This window comes from Hippocampus comes, unplaced genomic scaffold (genome assembly GCF_001891065.2).
Source record: "Hippocampus comes isolate QL1 unplaced genomic scaffold, H_comes_QL1_v1.1 scaffold135, whole genome shotgun sequence".
NCBI lineage: Eukaryota > Metazoa > Chordata > Actinopteri > Syngnathiformes > Syngnathidae > Hippocampus > Hippocampus comes.
The window spans coordinates 1960336-1973051 of record NW_017805583.1 but is presented as its reverse complement, the minus strand read 5'-3'; the positions used below and the strand labels follow the sequence as shown (position 1 = coordinate 1973051).

General features: G+C 40.6%; 1 protein-coding gene across 2 annotated transcripts in view; it reads left to right on the top strand.

Moving 5' to 3' along the window:
* hace1 (HECT domain and ankyrin repeat containing E3 ubiquitin protein ligase 1) overlaps positions 1–3996 on the top strand; it is a 30197-nt gene extending 26201 nt beyond the window's left edge. For both annotated transcript variants that reach the window (XM_019880068.1, XM_019880067.1), the window contains 3 exons: positions 377–447; positions 542–655; positions 2243–3996. In XM_019880068.1, the coding sequence (XP_019735627.1) occupies positions 377–447; positions 542–655; positions 2243–2345 (288 nt within the window). In that variant the 3' untranslated portion in view covers positions 2346–3996. The remainder of the gene's footprint in view (positions 1–376; positions 448–541; positions 656–2242) is intronic.
* Positions 3997–12716: the final 8720 nt, after the last annotated feature.

Genomic DNA, 12716 nt, shown 5'->3' with positions numbered 1-12716 from the left:
GTGCGTGCGTGCGTGCGTGCGGTGTGCGTGCGTGCGTGCGTGCGTGCGTGCGTGCGTGCGTGCGTGCGTGCGTGCGTGCGTGTGTGTGTGTGTGTGTGTGTGTGTCACATTGCTGTTGTCAAAATCAACACACGGCTTTTAGCCCGCAAGCACAAAATCCCAAATTTCCGCTAAAGAGGTGCTGCAGCAAAACCAGTGAATGAAATAAAACATTTTATCATAGCTCAGGGCTTTTTCAACATTACAGTATGAGGAACTAGTTGAATGTATGAAGTGTGGAGGATTGTTGGGGAAAACATGAACACATTTGGCTTTAATTTTTCTATTTGCTTGTTAGCATTCAGCTCACGAAACTGTCAATTGTCATCATTCACAGTGGTTTTGGAAAGTTGTGCAGCAACTAACTCAGGAGGAACGAGTTCTCATGCTTCAGTTTGTCACTGGAAGGTTTGTCTGCACCATTGACGCTTGTCTGTTCAGAAAATTGCTTTAGATTCTGTTTCAGGAATGTCCTTGACCCACTTTCATCCTTCACTATCAGTTCCAGAGTTCCTCATGGTGGCTTTGCCTATTTGATGGGAGGCAGCGGCTTACAGAAGTTCACTATTGCTGCAGTGCCATACACCTCGAACCTCCTGCCTACCTCCAGTACTTGGTAACCGCCTTGCACTTCTTTTCAGCCCAGTCCACTTTTGTGTGTAACAATGTGTGGATCTGTGTTAGGAGGGTTACATTCCTACAATGACTGCGGCCTATTTACCAATTGTTCAAGTCCCCTTTGAAATAAATGACTTTGAAGGTAATCCCATAGTAACAGTCAAGGTGTGAACATTTTTTACCGTAATTTCCGGATTGCAAAGCGAACCTGCGAGAACAGCTACATTTAGCCATAAAAACAAATATGTACAATTCGACATATATTGACCACAGGTCTCGCCAATAATTTGCAAAGAAACATGTCACGCAGATGTATTTAAAAATACAAACTCCTCTAAATTTTAAATTCCCATTCACACTGGTTAACCTTTTTTTGCCTCCAAACAAGCAGAACACTTCTAGTTACGTAGATGCCTTCCAGAAAAGTCATTGATCGCCGCATCTGATCTGCGCTTGCTTTGTCTTGACATAAATGCGTAGTGATGTCGTCATTTACACACTTGAATTAATTTTGACCAAAGACTAAAAGTCAAGTAGTTGTCAGCTTTATTTTACACTTTTGTTAATTTATTACAAATGACTCCTGAATGTAGAGTTAGTTGTTTTATTTTGGACACAAATGCTTTATTGCAGAATGACAAAATTCTGCCTTTTGTCAAAAATAAAAGAAAAGTCTTTCTTTAAAAGTATCTGTCATTGATTTAATAGAAATTGTATTAATCAAAAATAGAAGCGAAAACGTTTTCTTACTTTCGGTATCATTGAGTACTCAAATTCATCTAAAAAAAAAAGATCGAACATGCCTAGTAAAGACGGTTATGGTCTGTAAATTATGATAATAACATGATTTATTGGATTATGTTTGGTACTCTGTGAAATGTTATATTGATTTAATCATGAAATTATTCCAGCTAGATGTCCCTTCATAGTCTACAAATGCAAGATTTACCCTGTAGACAAGTAAAAATTCAACGAATCCATTGAATTAAGTGGACCAACTACTGTAATCTCTTTTGGGGCATCATGTAAAGATAGGGGAAAGAGCCATTTGATGGTGATGTCATTTTCAGCATCTTTCTTCAATTTGACACGTGCAGTTATTTGATTCCAAATAGATTATAAATGCATGTTGTATTCAATAAACATCCGTCTACATCAGGGGTGACCAACTAATCGATCGCGATCGACCGGTAGCCCGCGGACCGGGCCCAAGTTGATCGCAAGGAGTGTAGGGGGAAATGGAAACAAAAAAAAAAGATTTGTGTGACTGCGTGCATGTTATCCATCCATCCATTCATTTTCGACCGCTTATCCAGGGTTGGGTCGCGGGGGCAAGAGCTTTAGCAGGGAAGCCCAGACTTTCCTTCTTCCCCTCTGCCCCCACAACCTGAACCCGGATAAGCAGCAGATGGTGGCTTTTATTTTTAAATATCCATTGTAAAATATGGACACATGGACACTTTTTTTTTTTTTTTTACCCTTCTGGACAGATATGACACCAGCAGTCCTCCAGTTGCACATATGCTGCTATGATCTGAGCTTTACCGTTCTGACTGTGTTTCCTTGACATGTCTCCCATTTCTAGTATCAACATGCTGAAACTGCCCGAATACCCCAGCCAGGAGATCCTGAGAGATCGCCTCCTGGTAGCGTTGCATTGTGGGAGCTACGGGTATACTATGGCATAAACATCAGTTGTGCTGCTCGAAGAGTCTGCAAAGTCATGAACTCTTTCCCCTCCAGACAATGTCTTTGTATTCACTCGCTATTTTTGCTGGACAAAAAAAAAAAAAAAAGGGAAATCGAAATTTGTTGAGAAACGAAAGTTAAGAGTCGCACATCAGATTGAAGACAGGAGAGCTGAGTTGCCTCCGGAATCCCTCCATCCTCACTCCTGCCTGCCTGTCAACCCCTTTGGATCACGCCTTCTTGTCTGTTTTTGCTGTTTTTTTTACACAATTGACAATGATTCAAATGTTTTATGATAGAGTTATAATATAAAGCATTTATCGATGAGGCAGGATGATACTGCATATGTACTGTACATATTGAGAATACATGGTAAAAAAAGAGTTTCGATATTTAAGTCATCTTTGTGTTTTAACTGAGATGCAATATTTTACTACTATAAGCAGCTCAAACGGTAGAGGAAAAGGGAGTGTAAAATTAATCTCCACATAGTTCTGAACAGTTCCAGTCTAAATGCCCTGCATTCCGTGGTATTCTGCAAGTAAAGTTAACATGAACATGTTGATCAAGTCCAATTTATTTGCATCCTTGTTTGCATTACAATATGCTATACAATGTTAGTCAAAATGATGTAATGTAAGAGTCAATTTAATAAGATCAAGCTCTGCAAGAAGACGCCTTTGGAGAAATGGGTCCTCAAAACCCGGCCTGGTTGGTCAGTGAGGAAATCTTGATAGCAGCGCCTCAGAGGAGGTGGTCCACCTCAGATCTTCTCCGGATCAGTCAATGCAGAATCCGTACGGCGACATCAAATCGGGTCATCGTCACCTTGTCCTCACTCAAAGCCGGGGGGTGCTGGAGAAAGAAAAGCAGCAGCACTCAAACAGGCCAACATGTAGTTCAACCACATGCAAATAATTCTTAAGTTCAGTTTTAAACATTTCTACTGAGGTGGTGGCGTTCCAGTCCACTGGTGCCCAAATTGAAAATGCTCTAGAAATCTGCGGTTTTCTTTTTGGCTCTTTGGATTACCAAAAGATGAGCGTGGTGTGAACGAAGGTTTTGGGACTGAACTTACTGTACCATGAAATCAACGAGATAGGAAGCTGCTAATATTTTATAGCTACGTAGCAAAACCTTGAAGTCACATCTCAAGTGGACCGGGAGCCAATGCAGTCGCGCAGATTGGACAAACAATCATACAATTTGTGCTACAATCATGTCATTTGGCCTAAGTATTCCTTATTATTCGCTTTTTCAGAAAAGAGTGCCAGGCACGAAAAAAAAATCTATTTGGCAGGGATTTTTCGAGAAGGCCACCAAATGCTATGCTGCGTGGTTTTGTTCAAATAAAAGAATTGTGTATAAACCAGAAATTTGCCAGGAGTGTTCCTTTTGGGTCAAAAAGTAATTAGCACATTTTACTGTTTCTATCAAAGCAAGCAATAAAAACACAAGGAGCAGAAAAGAAACGAAGGCTTTAAAAAAAAAATCAACAGTGTCTTACTCATTTGTTCTCATCCACCTTGAAACCAGATAGACTTTTTATTAGTTTCATTAGCACTCCTGCTATTAATTTTGTTCTTATCTTGTCGAAAGCTGCTGAAGAAAGCAAGAACGATTAAAGGAATAAAATGTGTTTGAATACGAGAGGCATTTTGCCTAAAGCTGCACTTATTCGATCCACTCAATGCTGTGGCGAGAAAATTTGTCTTTTTTATTTTTTTATCGCAAGTTTTCACCACAGCCACATATGCTCGCAGGAACATTAATCAGAAGCCTCTGTAACCATCTGTAGGGAATACGCCAGATATTGCCAGTCCACCCAGAACAATATGTGTACAGTATATGTGTCTGTCGGGGTTCCCGTGTACTAAGCATATTCTTGCATGTTAGCATCGCTTTCATCACGAATACAAGTTTGATATCTCCTCAAACCTTTGTCACGAGTTAAAGGTGGCTGTAAAGCAACATAAATCATCTTGATTTTCTCAAGAAATTATTAATGGGGACGTTGTTTCCCCAGCACTATTCTGTTTTGGCTGCAGTTTCAAAACAAGAAGTTGGATTGAAGTTCTCAAAGTCTTATGAAGAATGTTTAGGAAATGATTGCTGAAGACAAAATGATGTATGCAGAACAAATGTAATAACAACATAGCCAGATCTCTGCAAGCCATGTGGGAAGAAGGAAATTTGGCTTTGCAGGGCTAAACAGTATGAAAATGCCCAAGATGAAGCTGGAAAAAGGTTGCTGCGAGATCAATAGGACATGTCAGCAGCCTACAGGCCTGTTAAGGCACCCTCAGGGCCATATCCAAAGACTGAAGTGTGAGAAGAGTGTGGGGGTGATTATGGCAGCGCTGCTTGCTCCACGAGGGGCAACATCACAGCCAATGTCAAACAGAGCTGGAGAGATTTCAAACCCAGAAACATGATTATCGCTTTGAACTGCCGACCCCTCCAACGAGCTCCAATACTGATGTGTATTCATGACTCTGAGACAAGGCCAACACGGGATGGAATCCACACACACACACAAAACGCACTGTAGAGTAGTTAATCTACACTTTGATGGTTTTACTCTTTCATAATTCTCTAGGCAAGCAAAAAAGAAAAAAAAAAGCAATACAAGGAGAATGACCCTGACTATGACCGTGACCTCTCCTTTGAGATCAAGTAGCCTAGAAAGAAGAGGAGGTGCAGCCATGCATGAAGAACATAACCCGGGGCATTTGTTCTCCAAATCTATGCTGCCCTCGAAGCAGGGCAGCTACCAGGACACACATTGGATTGACACATAGACCTTTTTTTTCATCACGGAGTTTGTACATCATGCTCTAAAATTGTGCATTTGAATGTTTGCACAAGTAATGTTGCATAAACTATCCAAGGGGGTGCAACACACGGCGAGAAATAAGACAATGTACTAATATTTACATCCATCCGGTTTCGGATCAGCTTATCCTCACAAGGGCCGCAGGGCATTCGGACAGCAGGCGGGGGACACCCTGAACCGGTTGCCAGCCAATCGCAGGAAAACTGATATTTCCCGAAACAAATGAAATCGTAAACAACAATGGACATAAAGTACACTTTATAATGTTCTGCCTGGTGGAATATATGTTTTTATTTATCATGCTATACACGTACATGTAGGTTTTGTTTCCTTATGATTTAATGAATACAGAACTGTTTGGCTCTCAAGTACACTTAAAAATTGCAACGCTTTCCTGTGTCAAGTGGAACCTCGGTCCACAAGTTTAATTCATTCCGAGACCGTTGAAATGAATGGAAATGGAATTCATCCATTCCAGCCCCAGAGCCAAGCTATATTTACCTTGTTTTTATTAGTGTTTGGTTCAAAATGAATACAGTACATTATTGAAATAATTGAGAACATTTTATGATGAACAAATGGGGATCTCTACGAGCAAACTAGAAACTTTGGATTTCCCAGCATCCAGGTCATTTCAGCACACCCTGTTTTTCTTTTGTGCCCTCCCACGTTTGAAACGCGATGTTATGCAAGATGGCTCGAGACATCCAAATGCCACACATTGAGAATTAAAACAAAACACATGTTGGGGGTGTTAAAAAATCGATTACTGCTCAAAGCATTAGTCTTATTTTTGAATAGCACATCATTAAATGCAATACAGATTGGTTTACATAGTCAACCTCCATTTATACTACTGTATGTCTCCAACTCTGTTTCCTACACAGACCACAAAGGTCACTTCCTCATGAAAATGTTTTTTAATGTGTTGTTGCTTTTTCCCTCAGCCAGACAGCTTGAGTTGACAGAACCGATTACACAGAAACCTTAGGATTTGAGAGGAGATTTGCAGCGGCACAGCGAACTGCGAGCACAAACAACTGCCTCCTAAACTGATAAAAGGAATTGTTTGTTTTGTTGAGCAAAACTCTGCTGTGTGGCTTTGGGATAATGATGGCCTCGACAAACTTGAAGAACCGAGAAAACAGCCCCGCTGTTAGGAAATGCCACAAATGAAGGTTCACACTCCCGCAGCTACGTCACTGATGGTGTAGTGCTACATTCACCTGACTTCAATGAAGGCAGCGTGGCTTCACTTCCCACTGAGTGACAGTGTGAATGTAAGTGGGAATGGTTGTCCGTCTCTTGCGACAAACTGGTGACCAGTTCAGTATGTAGTCGCCCAAAGTCCGCTGGGAAAGGCTTCAGCATTCCTTGTCCCGAATCAGAATAAGTGGCCTTGAGAGATTGGTTTGAGGAAGTCACATAATCCACAAGCACATCTTCAGCCTCATTGCTTTGAACTGCTTCAAGCAAAGACAAACAGTCTGTGCAATGACTATCTGCCCTCAACATAATTCAGTCTTTTGGCTGAATAGCAACAATATGGATTTACGATTTTGTATGTGTGTGTGTGTGTGTGTGTGTGTGTGTGTGCGCGCGCGTGCGCGTGAAATGAAGGCAGAAAGCGAATGCAATGATAGGGAATGAACAGCATGAAACGGCACTAGGTCTTTTGCGGAATGAAACACGGTATTGTGCAGGAGAGCTCCAATGTGTGAGAGAGCATTGAGTCGAACAGATGTAATCTGTCTGTGTGGATGCAGATGTAATAACTCGACAGGAAGAAACCATAGAAGCGACTCTGTCAATGTCGCAAATATGTGGTGCAAAGAGAAAAAGATGTATATAAAAACAAGCTGCATTAGTTGCTCAGGCAACGCAAGGCACGTTTTAGGAAGTAAATGACCATGGTGAATTGCAAATATTCCTCTCAAGTCACATATTTAGAGTGTTGTGTTTCTATACACAGCATGGAGAAATAACGTTTAAAAATTGAAATAAGACGAATAGTCATCTGTTGTATCAAGGACATTCAATATGTAATTGAATGTGTATACAGTAAAGTTTCCAGGTAAAATAAGGACACAAGTGATTTATTATTATTATTTTTTTTACTACTAGCTGATTTCAGATTCAGATTCAGAAAACTTTATTTATCCCCGTGGGGCAATTGGAGTTGTGCTGTGTCCTGTTGTTTACAAATTTTGCCAACAAAGTGTTCGCTAAACACCGAAGCATGACTTCAAACCTACCTCAAAGGGAGAATTTGCAGTTTTCAAACTGCTCACAAAATTTCACTTCACTAACCATGAGACTCTGACCAAAGTCACGCTCCTCACCAACGTGCACGAGCACGCTTACCTGGCTTGCAGATGTACGGTGGTCATTTATTACAGCAGGAATAACTTGATCAACTTTGTAATGTGTTTTTCACTAGTAAGTAAAAAAAAAACAGATATTATCATAATAACTTTGGTGCAGACTAACACGTGGCGTTAGGACATTAGCGGCATGAATGTTACATTTGATTAGAAGCCGCTTACATGGCACCAACTAGATTCAACTAAAGCTACAAATATCAATACGCCACATTTTAGCAGACTAGCCTGGACGAGAGGCAGAACAGGTCCCCTGAGAGGAAGGACCCTCAGGCCATGAATTTATATATGTGTGGAGTATCAATTGGTCCCTGGCAAATGAAGCCAGGAGCCAGCCATCTTGCTTTGCCACCATTCCTGACAACTTCTGTTTTTTGTTTGTTTGTTTGTTTGTTTTGTTTTGTTTTTTAGATGAAACCACTAGAATCCCTGTATGGAATAATGAGAGCTTCTCAAAAAAACAAGGCTGATTGAACACTCGAAAATAATCATGGGTGTCAAACTCATTTTTTTTGCAGTCCAGATTTTAGTTGCAGTTTCCCTTGGGGGTCGTTACGACTGAAACTATATAAAGAAGTCAAGAATAACGGTTTATTCAGCTGTTGTTTGAGTTACTGAAATGTGGTGTTTGTTCACAAGAAAATGCTGACAATATCACTCTTATTTCTAACAAATTAGAATTTTAAATTTTGGCAGAGATTTTAGCAAGCATCATGAAAGTTGCCGTCTTTGATTTGCTTTCGCGGGCCACATAAAATGATGTCATGGGCCAGATCTGGACCCCAGGCCTTCGCTTTGACACCGTGGTCTAAATTGTCCCTTGGTGTGAGTGTGAGTGAGGATGGTTGTATGTTTCTGTGTGCCCTGTGATTGGCTGGCAACCGGTTCTGGGTTTCCCCAGCCGACTGCCCAAAGACAGCTAGCATAGGCTCCGGCATGCCAGCGACCCTCATGAGGATAAGCAGATGAGGAAAGTGGATGGGTGGATGGAAGATCCAACCACCATGAGATCTTGTAAGAGAGAATTGAAAGACTGTGCATAGACCTACGGATTATATTTATTTGTTCTTGCAGTTGGGGTTTCCATGCCTTGACAGATGTATGTTAACTGAAATCCGGGCACCTTCCTGACCCCGGAGAGAGCAATGGCATTTTTTCTTATATGCAGTGTGGCAATACAGAGTCTTAAGACCTGGAAAAAAGGGTGGTTATCCGAAGCTGTGTAGTGTGGAAAACAAGGAATCACTACCCTGATCCCAAATGACAGTACGTAGTATTAACACAAAATACTACAAATTATGCACTTGAGGAACCACATTTCAAATTGAAACTCACCTGCAAATTCAAGATAGAAAGCTTTTTGAGAATTCCTGACATTTGTTGTGTCTCTTTTCTGGTTTGCCAGCAGGAAACCGTTAAGTGACCATGGCAATGCCAGCCTAATTGGATGACAAGTAGTTGCCACGGCAAACATCTTGAAAGTAGTGTACAGTCCATTATTTGTGAGGTGTTGCCATGGAGATCAGGTATTGTGTCAGAGAAAAAAGTACAATAGATGATTTACCAGTTTAGTAGCATTTTATTACATATCAAATATGTTTTGTATAGCATGTGTCTCTTGGGATTGTCTCTATGGGAATAACCCATCTGATATACTGTATTGAGTTAAATCTGTGTTTTATTGTCTGTTTATGTTCGCTACACATATGCACTTTCATGTAGCAGCTTCAAGTATATAAAGAGCTGGGTTGGAAGGGTTAATTTAAAAATGTATTCCAATACAGTTACTTGTTAGATACCTGTTAGAATATGTGGTGTACTTAGTGATGGAATCCAAGTACCATAATATTAAAATAATGTCACTTGATGACTTATATTTACTTTTGGATTACTCCAATACCATGAATGTAATAAAATGAAAAGATCAATACCAAGTTTATTTTTATATATGTGTCTGGTCTTTTCTCTGTTATGGATGTTGAAGGTGCATGGTTTTGGAATGTGGCAAGAAGCCTGAGCACCCACAATTCAAATCCAAAGCACAAAAACTGTGAGGCAGACATGTTAACCCAGAGGTTGGCAAATCTGGGGGCCACTATTCTGCATGTTTTCCAATTTTTTCCTCCTCCAACACACCTGAATGAAATGACTGGGATTGTTATCAGGTTTCTGCAGATTTTGCTGATAACCTGATCACCTGAGTCAGGAGTGTTGGGTGAGGGAAACATCGAAAACATGCAGGATAGTGGCCGTCGATGAGTGGAGTTGCCCACTCCCGTTCTTACCGCTTGTGCACAATTCCGCAGAGATTTGTTTTTTTTGTTTGTCATAGCTACGGTGAGAGACTTTCGATTCCATCGGTCTTTTAAAATGGTTTACTGATAACTTGCGGCAACATCTAATGACTACTATCTTTGCTCTGCTGAAGCTTAAGTCTGCCGATAAGAAACCTTGTAGATTAATGAATGTGAATAGTTTAACCTTTCATTGCAGCCTCTGAGAGAAATGATTGTGGCTTCATAACCCGGGTCATCAATAAAGACTCAGCTCACAAGCCATTTCAGAAAGGTTAATAATAAGAAGTAACCCTTTTTCATAGACTCCCTTGCCCATCTTATTCCTCTCGACATTAATGAATGCCCTTTGGCGTTGATGTATGTGTTTTCATTGCAAATGTGCCTTTTTTTGAGTGTGCATATAAAGTGACCACTGTATTTAGAAATCAGATGGGAAGCAAATGTCTGTCGAATATCCACTCTGTTTAATGAGACTACAGGGGACAAACAAGGGTGATTGGCAGTCAGGGATGTCTCTCTTAGGTTTCACATTGATTGGCTTTCCTCACCTGTGTTTTTCTGCCTGTGATCCCATGACTCAATGAAGCTTTTTAAACAGACAGCCCCAGGATCTAAAATATTTTTGTAGATTTTCATTGCTTCTATAAACTGCACTAAGGTACTTGACGAGCATATCAAAATGCTTTCCTTTCCTTCTGACTGCGATGTGTGAGAATTAGGAGAGTGCGCGAGGAAAAAGTAAAATAGTCAACTCCCTGGCGAGATAGAATGGTCTGACGTTTTGCAGTCAAAATCTTGATGTCGGGTCAACGTCTTAAGACAATCCTAGCATGTTTACAACAATTGTAGTTGATGTAAATGCACCATCTCTCTGGATTTTCAATCGAGTTTGCCGCCTTTATGGGCGCAACATGTAGCAAGCCTCTCAATGTCAACAATGTGGTCCAGGTTGATAGTTTATGTCTTTCTCAGAATTATGGTGCAGCCGTTCCTCATCTCATGTTTTCATGTTAGTTTCAACTGCAGACGATCTCATTTGCTCTACAGGGAGCAAAAGTTGGAAAGGAAGATGAATGGAAGTGCGTTTTTCTTTTTTTAGCTGTTAGCTATCGCCCACTGAACACAATTTAATCTTTGCAAGGTGTCCACACTTTTGCAGTGGCCATTTTTCCCCCCATTTCTGTTATTTTGAAAATGTAATTGATGAGAATAAAATGTGATTTTGTTAAAATGTAAAGGGATTGTATCATATGTAACCTAACAATTTTTGGGATTCATTTAATTTCATTTCTGTTCATATGCAGTATGATGATGATAACTTTGCTAAAACAACAAATCTTTTGGTGACCTAAGACTTTTATGCAGTGCTGGATCTACAGTATGTAAAATATCCAGTTGTTTAAAAATGTTAAATGATTCGTGTTCATTTTTTTAAGTGTTTAGAACTGGCGGCACGGTGGCCTCACAGTGCAGAGGTGCAGAGTTCGATTCCGGGTCCGGCCTTCCTGTGTGGAGTTTGTATGTTCTCCCTGTGCTTGTGTGGATGTTCTCCAGGTACTCTAGTTTCCTCCCACATTCCAAAAACATGCACCATTTGTTAATGTAAAAGAAATACTTGATCGTTTTTGTTGTTACTATTATTTGCCTACAATGTCTAACTTAAACGCATCTACAGAGAGTGAAGATGCATGCTTGTTTTTTTGTTTTGTTTTGTTTTTAGCTGAGCATTGAACTTAAGCAGAGTGAAGTTAAAAGAATGGTTCTGTGGAGATAACTCATTCTTCTTAAATGAATTAAATGACAAGACACAATTTTCCACCCCACTGGTTTGGTACTGTGACAGGAGGGTGAGGCAGATGGGAAGCCGTGAGGAACTGGGGGGAGCTTTCAGTCATCAAAAAATGTGCTATGGCCTCTGGTGAACATTGTCAGGAACCTAATTTGACAAAGCAACATCGTAAGTCTTAGTTTGGGACTTAATGGATTGTATGCATGCATCATTTCCGCATTTAGTTGTAGGAGGCTTGCTAACTTCCGGTTGCTAATTTAACGCATATCGATAGCATGCAAATCTTTAAAATGTACTCACAGTCTGCTGAAATTCTGTCAAGTTACCGTAAATGACGTATTACCGTACTAATTGCTCCAGTTATCCAAGTGTCGCCGAAGTGATCATTTGCTTTTTCACAGTGCATACAGGTCTGTGGATGTAAAAACATAAAAGACAACCAGTAATAAAACAATAATAATACAGTCATGACAATCATCTACAACTAACGGCAGGATGTGGATAAGTGCTCCCAAGCTTCATGACAGAGCGGCCGACATCATCGGGTGTGTGAAAGAGTGTGGCTGCCTGACGTGCCAGGAAGCCAAGTATGGAGCCATATAGTCTCTTTTCAAACTCGTGTTATTGTTTGGACGTAGCATCAAGTCTCCTCATTGCTGCTCTCCTTCCTAAAATTCCGTGTTTACGAGGGGACGGCCCTGCTCATATGTATTCTCAAGAGTGAGGGCTTTTCTTTTCCTGCTCCAGACAATAAACATGCAAGTCTGAGCAAGGCAAAAAAAAAGTTAAGAAAATAAATAAATGGAGTTGGTGGAGATCTTTAGCGGACATTCTCTTACAGTTCTGTAATTCTTTGCCTCCATAGGGCTTCTGAGACCACTACACAGACATGACTGTGTAGTGGTCTAAGGTGAAGAAACATCTGGGAGGTAGGTGAGTGAGGTGCAGAGATTGTGACAGAGACCAAACAATGGCATTTGCCTGAGTGTTAACATTCAGACCAATTAGTTGAATCTCACATCTTGTTATGCTGTCTGCCGATCCTCCTCAGTTCAACTCCAAAGCTG